The following is an 18,701-nucleotide window of genomic DNA, read 5'->3' as shown; positions in this document are numbered from 1 at the left end:
AATTTCTGATGCTCCTTAAAACATAAAAATTAATGGAACAAACTTATATTAGTTTTAGAGAATTCTGATCATATTGAATAATTGAATATTCCCAACGGTTTGCATGCTTAAAATTGTGTAGAGGTACTTTAGAAAGCCTGCTAAAATCCTCTGCAAAGTTACTGCAGGATGGAAGGAATCAAAAGTGCTGCATTTTCATCCAGTCTGCCAATGAGGATTAGACCCCGAAGTGAATGCTGCACCTAGGTGTTTCTTCCGTTTTTGTTTTAGTGATCCCACTAGAACCTGGTAGGGCCAGGGAGTGAGCTGGGGGCCATGCTATTTGGCAGTACAGGTGCATCCTCTTAGTTTGTATACTCTTAGCTCCTAGATGAATACTGACTGGATGTAGACACAAGGGCAATGCAGGTCCTTACCAGCTCAAAATCCAGGACTTAAGTACAGGTCAAGCATACAGCTTAGAACAAGTCTTTCATGTTGTAAAAAGTAATAATACATTGCCTATCACAATGCTTCCACATTCCTCAGTCTTTAACATCTTATCCTATTGGGTATGAAAATATTATTTTTTTTATTATTATTATTTATAGGATAACAAGCACAGAGAGGAGAAAAAAAATCGCCATATTGGTATTAGGTACAAAAAAATGTTAAGTGAGTATATTATATTGTTAAGGAGTTACTTCCTAGAATGGATTCTGATAGAGTGCATTGCTTTCATTTACAGGACACAAGGAGAGTAAGCTCAGTGAATGGGAACCATGAACATAAGTGCATGTATCAAGGTGCTGTCTAGAGCTAGTCAAAAGGGAAAGCATAAGTCAGAGGTTTCTTAGGTCACATGCACTCTGAAACTTTTGGACTTTGCTTACAGTTCCTATCCCTCACCTTCTCCTCACTTTGCTAAAACTGAAAATAAAATACACAGTTGTTCTGTAGAAGGGTTCTATTGTAAAAAGCATTCATATTGGAACCATAGGATAAACATTCTCCTTAAACTGATGATGTTTATCCCTGCTCCAGAAGATCTTAGATTCCTTTGTGAAATAAATAAACAAATAAAAGATATAATAGTGACATTTCTAGAATAAGTCCTGTAAGGTCAATTGTACATAGACATTGTGGGACTCAAACCTTTCCACCTCAGGGGCAGACAAAAGAAAGACATGTTAGGATAAGGCTAAGAACACTGCTATTTGTGTCTTACTCTATCCCCTGCAACATCTTGTCTTTGTGTCAGTATAAAAATACTTATTGCCTCTGTAAATGATGTCAATCTTAGACTTTACGTTAAAATGTGTTCTCTTCATGGACTACGTACAGTCTTTCCTCTCAAACCTGTGTCTCTTAACCTCCTATGTATTATCCCACATCTTTTATCCCTCAGTTACATACCTGGCTCCATTTCTTCGCATGTTTATCTCCTTTCACTTATATTTACCCCACCAAACTGTTTTAAAAAATTACAAGTAATTTATAAGTAGCGTGAGGTGGTGCTGGTATTTTAGAGAGTGTGGATAGAGAAATTGAGAGGAGAAATAATTGTCTGCAAAGTTGTTTTGTTTTGTTTTATTTTGTTTTTCCTATTTCCCAAGAGTCTGGGGCAATTGCAAAGATTGCTGTAAAGGCAAAATATCTAGGGCAGAGCATCCAAAGAAACAGATGGGAAAAGAGGTGAGATAGCCATGTACGATATACAGTTATATAGTTTGGGGACCAGTAATTATTCAAACCCCAGAGATTTACATTATTTAAAAATTACCATACATCTGTGGGTCAGTAGCTTATGAAAAATCTCTATGTGCAGGCTGTGGTAACTTTATTGGAGGATAATTTTAAGTAATGTTTAAACCAATGTTAAACTCGAGGGCATATTTACTTTATAGCAGGAGTAGAACCATCAATAAGTTGAAAGTAAAAGAATTATATTAACAATTATATTTTAAAATACGTTATGACTCACGCTTTGCAATTTGTATACTTGCATTAAAATTTATGAGTTATCTTAGTCACCACTCAGAGGACAGTGTTACTCTTTCAAAAATAACAGCTTTTCAAGACAGAAAGTTTAACTTTAAGCTCTTTATAAAACACCTTCCAAATGCTCTGTGAGGTACTGTGAATGAGCAGTCCCTTGGCCCCTGGGTACCTTGGTGAATGAATGTGGAGTGGATACTACAATCCATGTATACAAAATACAGTCTGGAACATTTCAGTTCTCTAAATTGAATAAGTATGCCCCCTTAAAAATTACGTATTTTGAAGATACATCTTTATATCTTAGTTTTTCAAGGGAAGTGCTCAACTATAGTAGTACAGAAAGACAGAACAGGGTACAACAGCAGGCAGTTAAGAAGCTTGACAAAGAAACATTTTATTGTCACTGCATCTGTTTCAAACAAGAAATTGAAAATCTGCGAGAAGTGCTAATCACAAAATTATAATGATTTATGAATATTGAAAAAAAATACTCAGTTACATCAGAGAACATACAGCAGAGGAACTGCATAAAAATGTTATACAATAATTTGTACTTTGTTAGCACTGAATCTGATTCCTCACATTAACAAAAATCAATCAGACTTCTAGAAAAACAGAAGCATTCGTACTACAGTTACTGAAATACGTTATATATGTAAACCAGGTTATACCTGAAACATGAAAACTGAAAATAGTTCTTCCCTCCTAAAACTTTTATTTTCAAAGTATCTGTTATCTAAAGTTATATTAAAATGTCAGTGTTCTTTTATCTAAATTTCCATAGAAAACAAATGCAATAGAAAACTCACAGGGGTCTATTCCGTTGTCTTCAACTGCCATAGCTGGAATTACCAAAACCTGTATGGTCTTTCCCCTTTCACTCTAATACAGGTACTAACAACTGACAGTAGATCTATAATTTTAGTGTTTATACTATACATGTCTACATGTAAACTATAAATGTAGTGCCCACTGTATTCAGTATGGATGGAGACAGTACAAATGGTCTAATCGAGACTGGCATTTGCTAGACAGGATAGCTGTACAGAATCCATTGGCATCACCGACCAGGACTACCCCAAGAGCTAATACAAATTCCTCAAATTGCAGATACCTGCATATTCATGTTTGAAGCAGTATCCCTCCCCACTCCTGATTGCCTGACAGAATCCATCCTAGTTATGAAAAACAGGCAGGAAATTGAACAAAAGAAGAAACAGTGTCTGTTCAAATAATACAGCACTGTGGCTGTAGTGGAATATCATGACTCTATTCATATTGTTTAAATTCATCTTCTGCCTGTCTCTGTGTGTCTTCATTCCTGGTCTGCAAAAATATTTGTCTGTCTCCACCCCCATATTCTTCCCACCATCTCACCTTCATCTTACTATCTGCTTTTTCTTTTTCATATTTTTCCCAGTTAATTTACTTCTACCTAGTTAAATCTATCAAATAAACATATGGCCATAGAATTAACCAATATTTGCTGCTATCACTTTATTTATTTTTGTATGCCTTGCTTCTTCTGCCTATGTCTGATTTTCAGTCTGTAATATATATAGTTGATTTTTACATTGATTTTTGCAGTGTCTAGCATAAATGGGACATATTTGTGAGTAGTTCTATACATACTACCACAGGAAACATGATTAATAATGTAGATTTTTCTGGTCCCAAAATCTACTGTCTATTTCAATTCTTCATTTATTTGTTTTTATTTACCTAAATCAAAAGTAATAAATTTACAACTACTCACAGTTCTAAGTGCACCACCATATTGTTACTAAAAAAATAAAATCACATCAAAGTTATGGTAAATTCAGCAATAAGGTCTTAATTGATCATTTTTGTTTCCTGCAGCTTCAACACAGTTTAGGATCTCTCTTTTCTACTACATGTAGTGTTACATTTATTTGTTTCATCTCATTTCTGCTCATTTTTTTTCCCTATACTTCTGAAAGTTTTCTGTGGCATCTGAGAAAATCAGAACTTCCTGAACCTTTGGAACAGAGGCTTAATCTAACACCATCGGGCCTCCAACAGGACTATCACTGTTATGTGTGTTTAAGTTATTTAGCTGTACCATGAAAAGTCTCCTATGAGATCATATATATATATATATATGTGTGTGTGTGTGTATGTATGTATTTATGCCACTGTGAAAAGCCTACAGAGAAAAAAAAAACAAAATATAAAGTTGGTTAGACAATTATAAACCATTATGACCTGTAGACAAGTTAGACCATTTATGGTGTCTCTGTTTCCAGTTTCCTGCTTTCTTTCTGATAATATAGTAGTTCAATAAGGGACTTGCTTATTTCTTCTTTTTATAGTCATGTAAATATTTTATCAGTTTGTAAAGAACAAGTATGGTAGTTGATATGACAACAGAGAAAAGGACATGCTTTCTACAAAAAAAAACAACAAAAAAAGTGCAATATATTTAAAGATGAACAAGGGACTAAAATTACATCAAGTTTCTACTGACAAGTAGAGAGACAGAACGTCAATAAAAAATTGAAGTACATACAAAGGTTAAGTTTAATATGACTCATAATTTACTCTTAATTACTTACTGATTACTTTCTGTAAAGATAGACATCCATCATAATTACTTTGACCTGCATAATCCCTTAATACTTATAATATCACTGATTGCCTTAAAGTCAGTGGATATCCTTTATTGAGAATGTATATAAAAAAATGTCCCTCACTGTAAAATGATGCAATACCTTCCAAAGTTCATATTTGTCTGAAGTTCTTACATTGTTTTTACTCACATAAGTACACTTGCAATCTGTGGTTACTGCCCCACTACTCTTTTAAGGGAAAAACTGGTCTTTTATAAACATCCATTAATTTATTATTATCCAGAGTGTTTTAGGAAAACAAGTTACACTCTCATCCATGATGACAAAGACTATGACTTGGAATTTTATTTTATGTTTAAGGATGTATTTGTGACTGTTATACTTTCCTAGAGCTTTGTGCAGAGAGGTTTTGTTGGTGACAACAGGCGGTTGGATTGATGAGTGACTTTGACAGGCGGTTGGATTGATGAGTGACTCCTTTTATGTCTATTCATCTTGTTTTGATAGCTCTAGTCACTCCAGTACCTCAGGGACTAGACATCAACACCCACTATCAATTTTGGAAGAAAAAAATCGCAATCAGGAATTGTTCTTATGACATTTTCTTTTAGGAACTCTTATACTCCCTGTTGTTATATTATTTTAATTTTATTTATTTATCTCTAACATAGAGACTTAAAGATAGACAAATACTCTATTCTACTTTCCCTAGTTTATTTTCAGATTAAAAATGTACATATAGGTTTAAAAAAATATGCATCCATCTCTATATAAAGTGTATGAATTATATATAAACTTGTGTATATTAACTTGAACTCATGCTCACATTCAAGTACAAGTTCTCACTTGCCTGCATGTCTACACCTGATAAGAAAATGTAGTGATGCCAGCCAGTGGTGCTATCTGATGGATTGAAATGGTATACCTCTATTTTGATGCTGCATTGAACCTCACCATCACTTTCTTAACTCTCAGACTCTACCCTGAAAAATATCTGGTGTCCTACTACAGTGGACTGCACACTGCAATTCACAAAGCAGATCTTACTTCTTTGAAATCTTTTTCTGACAGTATGACAGGACTACTGCAGGGGCTTGCTGGGCACAAGTGGGTTGTCTTCACAGCAGCTGGTGGTTGCTGTGGCCACAGTCCAAAGGATCTGGTATTAAAGGCTTTGCTGAACAATCTCTATGGCAGTCTGTAACCTAAATTTCTTTCCTTCTGGTAAAGGTTGTGGGTAGGGAAGAATCCTGGTCCTCAACCAATTCTTGTCCAGGTAGGGGACTGGACCATGAAGAGAGGTGAGAGATATATCAATATGGATATGATCAAAGAAACAGTCTGGTTAATCAGCATCAGGAAAATTTGTGGGACAGGGTTCAGGCTTATGCAGAAAATGAATGCTGCTGTCTGGCAGTTGCCCAAAGTCAATGTTAACAAAGAGGCCAACTAGTATGAGAATGAGATGAAGATGAGAAATAATCTATTCTAAAGACAAACATGGCCTTCTTCAGCATGAGGCAAAAGCCTCTGTAATAGAATTTTCAAGAGGTCTCTAAATTACAAACCTCTGGAAAAGCTCTGGCTGCTGCAGTGCACTCACTACAGCAAACCCCATGCCTTTTCTCACCGAAGCAGCCTAATATATAGCCTGCTTAGGAAGTGAATCTGGCAGCCTTTTTGCATCTTAAGGTATCCTCTGCAGTCAAGCATGCCTGTGTCAGGAATGAAAATGTGGTGAATATGCAGTCAAGAATGCCTGTGTCAGGAGTCAAAATGCAGTGGATGTGTTTCTCTGTGTACTTTGAAAAGAGGACAATGATCTCTAAATAAATCTCCAACCATCTCTCCACAAATTATGCCCCCTATTTCCCACCCTCCAGGGAACCATCTGGTGTCAGGTCCAAACTGCAGAGACTGACATGCAGAAGAAGATATAAAATGGAGTTTGGGATTAAAAAGGCTGCAAGAATGCTGTGTGTTGTGAAGTCCAAAAATGCTTGCTGACACACCCTTTCGCTCCCACTACAGTTCATCTGTGGTTTTGCTAGTAGAGCACTGCTTACTTGTCAAATTCCAAGTCCCTCTAATTTTTGACACTTTATCAGCCTCATCCTCCTCAGCAAGATTTGTTTCCAAATGATAATCACACTCCTCAAAGTAAAATCAATTTTGTAGAGGGTTCTCCATTATAGGGAGTTTAGTCCTCCATATTCTAAAGTCAAGGGACAGCCAACCACAAGAGAGGATACGGAATGAATAGAGTTTTACAGAAATTTTGGCTAATCTTCATCCTTGATCTGGAGGCAAAGTATGATAAAATGGCAGTTATGTCCTGTAGGACAAGTACTAGACAGGAGCTAGCGAAATAGCAGCAAGTGGAGACTTTGTTTCACCAAAATTTCTCACAACTCTGCAAGTTTCTTTCCTGCTAAAGCAGTCTTTTGATTACTCTTCAAACATAAAGCCACTTGGAGTGCAAATACTGACAAATTTCTTATACATTAAGTACTCAAAATAATCTAGACCAATTTGAATAACCTGTAATGAGGGAAACGCTCCCATCAGTATACTAACCCAGTCGACTCTTGGATATATATAGCCCAGCCCACTTTTAGATGTGTAGGGAGCATTATCATGTGAGATATTTCTCATTCAAACCTGTCTCCTGCTGTCCAATGCCTGTTCCATTTCTCAGTACACTACTCAAAGTAACAAGGAAGCTCACTCCATTTGGCATTTGTGTCAGAATAGAAACAGACAGAGATGAGACACTGACAGGTTGTCTTCCATATAGCAAAGACCATTTATCTCCTCCCCTTCCTTCTATTGCTTTTCTGTTGCTACTTGATTACTAGAAGTTGAATATTCAGGTTTAAGAAGAGCAGAGTCATAACTCGTGACTCCCAAAGCATGTGAGGATCTTTAGGTCCCAGAGGAGAAGAAAAGGGATTTGAGATTTAAATACGGTGTAACCAAGAATGTCATGCAGTTGCTGAGGTGAGCAGCTCTGGTGCCAGCACAATGTACAGTGGAGCACTCCATCATGGTGCATGGGGGGCTTCCTGAACTGGGGAAGCCTCAGGGGCAGCTGAGGGTGCTGCCTGGACCCCACAGCTCACACCACAGTGGCTGAGGGGGACCTGGGTGGGGCCAGGAGCAACAGTGGCCAAGGCCATATAAAAGAAGCCCTTGGGGAGCACTAGTGACCAGGAGTGCTGTGAACAGGGCAGGCAAACAGGCTGTGGTGTGTCAGCAAGGGCGTGGTGCGGCAGCAAGGGCGTGGCAGGGCCATTTGCATGGCAGTCTGTGCGGCAGGGCATGCAGGAAGGGTGCTGAAGCTCTTCCAGCTCAACCAGGGAGCAATGGCATCCACCTGGCAGAAGGCCACAGCCTCTCCAAGCTCTGCACCCACCAGGGCTGACAGCTGCCCAGACAGAGCTGTGCAGGAACACGCTGGCACCCCGGTGCCAGGTCACAGGGTGGGCCCCACTCTGACACCAGTACGGGCCAGCAGCAGTGAGCACTGCTGTGGGAGGTATGCCTGGGGAGAGGAGCTTGTCCGCTTAGTGACAGAGGTCCAGGAGGGGCTGAGTAGGTTGAGGGGTATCAGGGAGTGTGAGAGGGAGATAGACTACTGGTATCGCACCCTGCCTTCCCTTGAACAGTTCCAACAGGCAAACAGGATTCATGGTATGGAGAATTCACTATCCTCTTTATGCCTGGCTGAATGCAGTGACTTAAGGGACAGGGGGCAGTGGCAACAAGTTCCTGTCCAGTGCAGCAGGCACATCTCCTCCATGACTACCCCACCTTCCCAGGTGCCTTTGCAATAGGTACGAGGCTCTGCAAGAGCATGGAAATCCTTGCAACAGCAAAGACACAAGGGTTTTTGATGTATTACAAAATGATGAAATGCCTGAGAAGGGTCACGAAGGAATTAGGGCTTCTTCCCACCAAAAAGTGGCAGGATCAATAGCCCAACTGAAGTACATCTACCCCAATGCATGCAGCATGGGCAAGAAATAGGAGTTGGAAGCAGTTGTGCAGCTGGAAAACTATGGCATAGTTGCAATCACAGAAACATGGTGGAATGACTTGTACAACTGGAATGCTGCAATGGGTGGATATAAACTGTTCAGAAGGGGTGGGCAAGGAAGGAGAGGTGGTGGGGTAGCCCTGTGTGTTAGGGAGTGTTTTGACTGTCTACAGCTTGATGATGGTGATGATAGGGTTGAGTGTTTAACGGGTAAGAATCAGGGGAAAGGCCAACAGGGCAGATATCATGGTGGAACTCTGTTATAGATCACCCAACCAAGTTGAAGAGGCAGATGAAATTTTTTATAAGCATTTGGGAGATTGTGAGAAGTCTCACAGTCACTAGCCCTTGTCATGGGGACCTTCAACTTACCATATGTGTGCTGGCAATACAGCAGAGAGGAAGCAGTAGAGGAGGTCCCTGGATTGTGTGGATTGATTGTATAAACCCAGATCTGACACTTAAGTAGCTAAACTGACTTGTCTAGTAAAGACCTATTGGACTTAATCAAGATTTAGCCTCTACTCTCCTAGGTGCAGAAAATCCTTTTGCTTTCAGGAACAAATTAGTTGAATTAAATAAAGTAATCTATTACTTTGTCAGAAATAATCACCCAGTTTTCTTCCTCGAAAAGGTAGAAGGTTGTTCTTCCTTTTAACCTAAGTTGTCCCAGTACTTCTCCATTTGTATGGAAATGAAGAAAACTCTAAACGTTATGAAAAGGAGTAGTCTTAAAATGCAAACAACCTTAGTAGAATTCTCATTGCCTCCATCTAAGCTAAATCTAAGCAATCATGGGCTATAGAGCTGTAAGAGAAATCTAATTTTGTGTATTCAGATCCCTTATGTTGTAGGATTAAGTTTAATATGATTGAAATATATGTTCTCGTTAATCTCCAATTAAAGATATCCTAAAATCTCTATTGATAACTGTCCTAGGTTGAGTGAGTGGTGGAGGTTTTTTTGGTGGCAGGGAAGGGGCTATAGGGGTGGCCCCCTGTGAGAAGCTTCTCAAAGATCCCCCAGCTCCAAGTCAGCTCCACTTCTGTTTGGAAACTGAGCCAATCAGCTGTGCCTCTGCGATAACGTATTTAAGCAGGGACGTGGTGACGGGCAGTCGGACTTGTGAGGAGGAGTTGCTGCAGCTGCGTGAACACCAAGGTCAGTGGAGGAACGGAGGAAGAAAGGAGGGGGGAGGTGTGCCGGAGCAGAGACCCCCCTATATCCTGTGGTGAAACGGCAGGGCAACCCCCCCCTGCCACCCATGAAGATCTACAGTGGAGCAGACATTGATTTATGGCCTGTGGCTTCTGCCTGGTTGACCAAGGTGCTGTGCCTGAAGAAGGCCGGGGTCTTGTGGGAAAAGGTAACCCTGCTGCTGTAATTCAGCGCTGGGAGGATTGCAGCATGCAGGGGAGTCCCACGCCGGAGCAGCTCGGGAAGGGCTGCAGCCGTGGGAGAGAATCCATTCAAAGAACGTTAGTGACCCGTGATGGAGCAGTGAGGGGAACGCTGCGGCCCATGGGAGGAACTCATATTGGAGAAAGTTTGTGGAGGACTGTCTCCTGTGAGAGGGGGACCACGATGGAGCAGGGGGTAACAAGTTTTGGACACTCCCCTCACCGAAGATGAAGGAAGTGGCAGCACTGACTGCACCCCCCATTCCCTGCCCCTATGCCGCTGGGGGAGGAGGTAGAGATATCAGGAGCAGAGCTGAGCCCTGGAAGAAGGGAGGGGTGGGGAGAAGGTGTTCTCAAGATGTGGCAATGCTTCTCACTGTCCTACTCTGTTACGTGTTGTTAGTGTCTGTAATAAATGTATGTTCTTTTTTTCTTCCCCTAACGAGTCTGCCTTTTGCTCATGATCATAAAGGGGGAATTTTTTCCCCACCCCAGTCCTATCTCGAACACCAAGTCTGTCTCTGTGTCACTTCTTATTCCCAGAAGAGAAGGGAGAGAGAGCCGCTGCATGGTGGTTGGCTGCTGACCAGGCCCAAACCACGACAATAACTTTCAGTGGTTCACCAACTTTTTGTTGAAAGATTTTTCCCATTTAAATATTCCTTCTGCAGAGCCATTGCATTCAAAACGGTTTTGAACAGAGCACCGCTAGGGCAAGACGAGTTTCTTTATTTTGTTTTGGTTTGGTTTTTCTTCTGTTGGTTGGTTGGTTATTTTCTTGTTTGTTTTTCCTATGACAAGTACCTAATCAGAAACAGTGATCTGTGTGTCATTAAACCAAATGTAATCCCATGACTTGAATTAGGAATGGCTTGATGCTCATTAAAACTATTTTGTTTGTGTTCTTACAAGCTATTACATTTGAGAAAGCACATTCAAAACATTACTAATGTCTAATGTGTGGGTAAATTTTCCTCTCTTCATGTTAAACAGAGAATTTAATGGCAAGGAAATGTTAAGGTTTTAGTTCATGACTATGTATATTTTTCATGGATAGTTATTTATGTATATAATAAATATATATCAATTTCAGAGAAATATATGACAGTGGAAGATGAAGAGGATTATGGTGGTCTTATTCACACAGTATTTCATTTCATAGTCTTAAAACTCTATCATAAATGAGGTTTTCTCTTACTGAAAGTTTATTGTGCCTAGGAAAAGAAACTGATGTCCACAGTCTCCATCCCAGATTATGCAGTCAGAGAGTCACAGGATAGTTCAGGTAGGAAGGGACTTCAGGAGGTCTTTAGTCCAAGCACCTTCTCAAAGCAGGGTCAGGTATGAGATCAGACCATATCAATTTGGGTCTTGAAAACCTTCAGGGATGAAGACTGCCCAATGCCTATGGACAAACTGTTCAGTTTGCTTGACTGTCTTCATGGTGAGGACATGGCATCATTTTTAATAATGTACTTATTTGTTTGTTTGTTTGTTTAGAAAGGCCCATATCCAGCTGTATAGTAAGACTGCTCCATGAGAGGACTGATGTATTAACTAACAGAATAGGAGATGTTACTTCATTTTGTGGTTGGGGCTATAAGCAGAGGTCACAGCTGCTTCATTATTTACTGCAGGAACAGGAGAGAGACTAGATGTTTTCTACCCAGCTATTTTCTGTTTAGGCTTTGCTGTGTACAGCTGTGTCTGCTGGATTGTTCGAGATGTTCTGGTAAATTTTACTCACTTAACAAGCTGCAGGCTGATCATCCATGCTGGGTCACTAGCTTGGCTGTGTTTTTTTTAAAAAAGTCTACTGAATGCAAGACTGACATGAAATGATGCAGCTGGCCGGAATGCAGTGATGACATGTACTAAAAAGGCCTATAGTAACTAATGATTTCTGGTAAGAAATTCTAGGCCTTGAGCTCTTCCTCTAGGAAGACTGTCATCAAATAGAGTTAAAAAGATGTCACTTCCACATTCTTCTTCATTCAGTCTTAGCATCCATGGAGAGGCTATGGTCATCCCAGTGGAGGGAACTGAACTGGCTGGGGACATGAAATAGATTTCAACCAAAACCCACTAAAAGTATGCTTTTCTGCCCATTGACAAGATATCTATAATGTTTTAGCCGATTCTATCATCCCTTCTTCATCCATGAGATGATTTCATCCAGGGACTACAGTGATTTAAGAGGTTTGCTGTTCTTGACTGCATTGCAGTCTTGAATGTATTATGTTTATGTTCCCGATACTAAAGACCATTTTATAGGACCAGTACTTATTCCACTATTATTATTATTATTAATTATTATTAATTATTATTAATTATTAATTATTAATTATTATTTTATTATTATTTTATTATTATTTATTTTATTATTGTTGTTGTTGTTGTTGTTGTTTTTTGTTGTTGGTTGTTGTTCTTGTTGTTCTTGTTGTTCTTGTTATTATTATTATAGATTAGCAAGGCATGTTACTGGATAAACAGAATTCAGGCACTCCAGGAGCTGCTGGATTAGATGCTCAGTATGTAATATAATAAAACATTGTGCCAAACTCAGACTTAAGCAATATTAGAAAATATATAGCTGAGTATAATCCAAAGTCTGTATTCGTTATGTTAGTAAGATTTTCTGAAATCAGAATGGCAAAGCTTTTAAACTGTACTCTTTACCACTGAACTATACAGCATTATAGAACTCATATGCTATGGTTCTTTTATCATTAATAGATTCCACATATAAAAAATTTCAAGTATTATAACATAACTTTATTAATATGCATCATTATAATATGTCCTGCAGCACCACCAAACAACTGTATCAAATAATCGGTATTTTTCTTCTTTTGAACCTAAAGATTAATGCGTTTACACGATTCTCAATTTTAAATTAGGGGCAAAAATATGAATAAATATGTCTCTCAACTGAATGCAAAAATTGCTTCATATATCTTATGGCTTCATAAAACTAGCAGGGGATTTAGTACATCCAGTTGAATAGTACATTATTGCTGCTCTGCTACACTTAGATACAAATTGAAGTTAAATTATATCTTTTTTAGTTCAGTTAACAAAAGTATTGCTTTCATGATGTTTGTTTCCACTTGATTCATTGTTCTTCTGTTCCAAAGAATTAATGAATCCAAAAATAATTATTTCCCATGGAATTCTAATCTTTTATTATAATACATATAGATGGTAAAGCTTAATAACTATGTTGATTTTTCTGTAGAAATATTTAAACTTTGGAAATTAAACACTGTTATATGTATGTAAAAATAAAACATTGGTTACATTTCAGATGAACTAACAAGTCTCTCTCTTAAGAATTGATTTAAAATCATCTGTCATTCAAATATTCGTGATTTTGCTTTAAATTAACTTTTCCTACACTTATATTACAATTAATGGAATGTGTTACTCTTTCACTTTCTTGTATCTAGTTAAGTTAATTATGCCTCCTTTATCCCTCTGTTTTTGTTAATAAACTCTTCATTTTGTATCTCATCTTTGTATATTACATAAGAGTTACTTTTAACAGCAGAAGCTTCTTAATGACTTTTTCATGATTAACTGGTAAGCTAGTTTATACATAGTGCTCTTTATAGCTTTTGAGTTAATTGTGAAAGTAATTCAAATGACTGTATTCAGAAGGAAATGGTTTTGACTGTATATGGAAACATTCTTTAAATATTTTGCTTGAGATTGTAAGTACAACATTCTCTACTTCCAGCAAAAACATGAAAAAACTACACATATACCTAAAATAAGAAAGAAAAGATGAACCCAAATTAAAATACAACATCTATTCTTTGATAAAAATATAATGGATTTTCACAGGACTATTTATGCTGTATGCAAGATTGGAATCACATGTAACAAGACCAGTTAGGCTGTTATGCTACTGAACTGTAAAAGAAAGATAGTAAAGTTAGAGCATACTGTTATTCAGTCTTGCAATACTTTGATTCTATAGAGGCCATTTAGGTATTTTTTTAATTTATTTACCTTGGAAAGGGAAAAAAGCAATATATAGATACACACAGACACACACAAAAATATATATTCCAGGGACTACTCTGTCTAAAGAAACAAAAAATACTTGTCAAGATGTTGGAAGTAGTCAAAAAATAATATTAAAGTTTTGACACTTCTAGAAGAAAAAAAAAAAAAAAAGCCAATGCAAATTTTGTATGCGTTTTATATACATTAACCTATTATTATGTCTCATCAGGTGCCACAACTATTGAGAAGTATGATCTCAGAACAAATATATGGATTCAGGCTGGAGTAATGAATGGCAGAAGGCTTCAGTTTGGTGTTGCTGTCATCGACGACAAGCTGTTTGTTATTGGAGGCCGGGATGGTTTAAAGACATTAAACACCGTTGAATGTTACAATCCAAAGACCAAGTCTTGGACTGTGTTACCACCGATGTCAACACATAGGCATGGCTTAGGTAAGGAAAAAAAAATGTTATAAAAAGATACCACGTTTTTTGAATATGTAATTTGCAATGGAAAAATCAGTAATTTTAAGATATCATAGCACTCTGAACAGCAGTGTCAAGGTTTAGGCCTGGTTGGCAGCCAACCACCATGCAGCGGCTCTCTCTCCCTTCTATTCCAGCAATGAGAAGGGACAGAGAGCCAGGCTTGGGGTTCAAGATAGGACTGGGATGGGGGAAAAAATCCCCCTTTATGGTCACGAGCAAAAGGCAGACTCGTTAGGGGAAGAAAAAAAGAACAAAGATTTATTACAGACACTAACAACACGTAACAGAGTAGGACAGTGAGAAGCATTGCCACATCTTGAGAACACCTTCCCCCCACTCCTCCCTTCTTCCAGGGCTCAGCTCTGCTCCTAATATCTCTACCTCCTCCCCCAGAGGCACAGGGGCAGGGAATGGGGGGTGCAGTCAGTGCTGCCACTTCCTTTATCTTCGGTGGGGGGAGCTCCTGGAACTTCTTCCCCCTGCTCCATCGTGGTCCCCCTCTCACAGGAGACAGTCCTCCACAAACTTTCTCCAACAGGAGTTCCTCCCACGGGCCACAGCGTTCCCCACACTGCTCCATCGTGGGTCACTAACTTTCTCCAACTAGAGTCCTTCCCATGGGCTGCAGCCCTTCCCGAGCTGCTCCGGTGTGGGACTTCCCTGCGTGCTGCAATCCTCCCAGCACTGAATTACAGCAGCAGGGTTACCTTTTCCCACAAGACCCCGGCCTTCTTCAGGCACAGCACCTTGACCAACAAGGTGGAAGCCACAGGCAATAAATCAATGTCTGCTCCACTGTAGATCTTCATGGGTGGCGGGTGGTGGTGGGGGGGGTTGCCCTGCCGTCTCACCACAGGATACAGGGGGGGTCTCTGCTCCGGAACACCTCCCCCCTCCTTTCTTCCTCCGTTCCTCCACTGACCTTGGTGTTCACGCAGCTGCCACAATTCCTCCTCACAAGTCCGACTGCCCGTCACCACGTCCCTTCTTAAATACGTTATCGCAGAGGCGCAGCTATTTGGCTCAGTTTCCAAACAGAAGTGGAGCTGACTTGGAGCTGGGGGATCTTTGAGAAGCTTCTCACAGGGGGCCACCCCTATAGCCCCCTCCCCTGCCACCAAAAAACACCACCACTCACTCAAACCCAGGACAAGCAGTAATAGCTGGTTACATGTTCTTCTTAGATCACTAAGAATATATAGAAATTTAAAGTAACTTTTTATTACTTTTCATTTACCAAAATAATACTGGGAAAAAAAACCAAAACAAAACAAAACAATAAACAAATAAAAGGCAGTCGAACAGAGAAAGAAACCCTGAGACTTACCCAGGTTAGTGATAAAATTTAGGTTTATATGCACTGATTTTGAAAAAAGACATTTTTATTTATCAAACAAATAAGTTATTATATATTTTTAATCAAAACATGTGTTTTCATTTATCAAACATGTTAGGAAATAAAGGCTATAGACACTGTGTCAGTGATGGACTGATATACTTCACAAACTATGTGTAGCAATAATTTCATCATGTCTGAGAGCATATTCTCCCATATCCTGTTTTGAGATAAGTTGTTTTTTGTTTTGTTTTTTTTTTGGTTTTGTTTTTTTTTTTTTTTTTTTTTTTAATAGTATTATCCATACCACTGTCAGCATTAATCAACTCACATTGCATTCCTTTTCTTTACTCACAGAAATAACCATTTGGTGGTGGGGATTTATTTATTTATTTATTTATTTATTTATTTATTTATTTATTTATTTATTTATTAGATTAAGCAAAACACAATATATTTTTCCTTGGGGGAAGAGAAAAAAAAGAAAGGAGTCTTTCTATTATGTATATCATATATATACAGTAGGAAAAAAACACTAATTCAATTATATAAATAATTCTGTGATGTTTCAAAAATACCCCTTTTTATTCTTAACTGTAGAGTAATGACATTTTCTTGCTTCAAGAAAGGATTTTAGAATTTATAGGACATACCCATCAGAATGTAACATTTGTAAGGTATAGAAAACTGAACTGTTCATTATCTGTTCTGCTAAAATCACTTGGTGTGATAGAAACATGACAATGTCATGAAAAATAGAAATAGAAAAGACATGCTAGGTAATCATGTCCATTCCCCTGCATTACAATCAGCAGCAAGTCCTTTAATGTCCTACAGTTCCAAAATCTTACAGAATCTGCTATTAGTTTCAATGATGTTCCTAAGGGTGGTAAAAATGCAGCAACTTGCTATAACACTGGAAAGTATTAATAAAACATTAGGGAATGCTTGATAGAGAAGAAACTTCTCCCAGTGACAAGAGAGACAGAGCTGAAAACCCTTTGTGATCAGCTAAAAACATATGTATAATTTTAGATTGATAATTGTACAGATGCTTTTGGTCAATAGATTTTAAAAATGCCTTTATAGTTTGAATAAAGCTGTTCAGGAATGTTGAGGTTATGACTGGAAAAAAACTTGTATGTTTTCTACAGAAGAGAAAAGGGAACACACAAGGCATTTGACCACTTGAGGGTTTTTTTGTTTTGTTTTTTTTTGTGTGGAATTACTTTTGAAATTTTATATTGCAGAAATTGGGGCTTTTTGTAAACAACATGTAAGATAAGAAATATAATCTGGGATTTTATTGGTGATGATGAAAATGATTAAATGCAGTTGTTTGGGAAACAGTAGAGATGTGCTGTTTTCCTTTGTTTGGAATCGCATAAAAGTCATGATAAATTATTTCTTGAGAAGCTTATCTAATAAAATTTAATTGATTTTTTTCATTTGAATATTTTTTTTCCCAGGAATCCCATAAAGTTATTGTTTTAGTAAATGCTCTTTGTAACGAGTTATTCATCTGCACTAGGAAATCTTTCTTCATTTGTTTTCTAAATACATGCTATATTGTATCCATGCAGTGATAACACTAGAGCTGTTTAAATTGGATTTTGTATACAAGATTAGAAATAGGCACCCATCCTTTAGACTGCTTTTTGTTGCCACCAACAAAAAAAAAATTAAAATGTATCTCATTGTAACTAAAGTCACAACCAGGCAATACGATTCACTTTATTCTGTCTTCATATAATCTTCAATAGAACTATATGTCTAGAAGTTGATATATACACAAATGAGAAATGAGAAAATGAAAACTGACTGGTCCTGTAGTGAAAGTACATAGTAGGAAGTCATAAGTTAAGTAGTTTTAGCACTGTCAATGGAAGATGAGTGGAAGCTATTGTAGTCGTCGTGTTTGAAATAAGTGGTGCAAAGAAACAGTAGACTATGGGATCTAAAACTATTATTTCAACTAACAGTGATTCTAATATCCCTGTCAAGTAGGCCATAAAACAATATGGAATATGAAAGAGTAATAAAAAGCCAGAAAGGCAGTGAAAAGTACGAATTAAATATGGGGAAGGTGAAACCTGAGAAACAGAAAGACCAAATCAAAATATATATAGTGAAGGCAGAAAAATGTAAAACGGATTGTGGATTATAAATTCATCAAATAAATGTGAAAAGTGAGTGCAGAACTGCTTCATAAAGAGATTTTATAGGCTACATAAAGGAGGAGGAGAGAGGGAGGAATCAGGGAGTCAATAATAGACTAATTTAAACTTTTGATATAAAATCCAGTGGAACTGTGGTTTAAAATAAATAATAAAGCACCAAACAAAAGATTGATACTCAGCTTGTCTTTCCAAGGTAAACAATTTAAGTTCCTGATTGAGACAGTGAAGCTTCTAGTATAGTTATGGGAGAAAGGCAGTCTTTTTAGATAGGTATTCTAAAGTGTCTTACCTTTCCATGAACTATGTAAAGAGTGTCTGAGCTCCTATTTTAGGCTAGATTTACACTGTTTGTTAAGCCTAGACTTGAGATTTGGGTTTTGGCTTTGTAAATATACTGATCTCACTATCCATAGTGAAACATATATTTGGAAGATGATCAGCATGGGAAGAAGGATAACAGGGCATGGTATTACCTTGCATAGTTTTCCTCTTTCCTACTTGGAAGAGAAAATTTTGCCAGTTGGAATTGTCTGAGTGAAAATGCTATAAATTCTATAAAAATATTCACTGCTGATGGGAAAGCCTTAATTTTATTTATATAGCATATAGGCCTAGGGTAGAATGTCCTAGAGAACTTAAAGAGTTTCCGAATCTCATTTTACACAGTGGGTTAT

The 18,701-nt window shown here is 38.0% G+C and overlaps 1 protein-coding gene across 1 annotated transcript in view; it reads left to right on the top strand.

Annotated features, from left to right (window-relative positions):
• KLHL1 (kelch like family member 1) overlaps positions 1–18,701 on the top strand; it is a 217,956-nt gene that overhangs the window by 157,554 nt on the left and 41,701 nt on the right. Inside the window, exon 7 of the mRNA XM_042806068.1 lies at positions 14,251–14,475. Coding sequence (XP_042662002.1) covers positions 14,251–14,475 — 225 coding nt within the window. The remainder of the gene's footprint in view (positions 1–14,250; positions 14,476–18,701) is intronic.

The sequence above is a fragment of the Tyto alba genome, unplaced genomic scaffold, assembly GCF_018691265.1.
Source record: "Tyto alba isolate M040663 unplaced genomic scaffold, T.alba_DEE_v4.0 Super-Scaffold_45, whole genome shotgun sequence".
Classification (NCBI taxonomy): Eukaryota; Metazoa; Chordata; class Aves; order Strigiformes; family Tytonidae; genus Tyto; species Tyto alba.
This window is presented reverse-complemented; position numbering and strand designations above follow the sequence as displayed.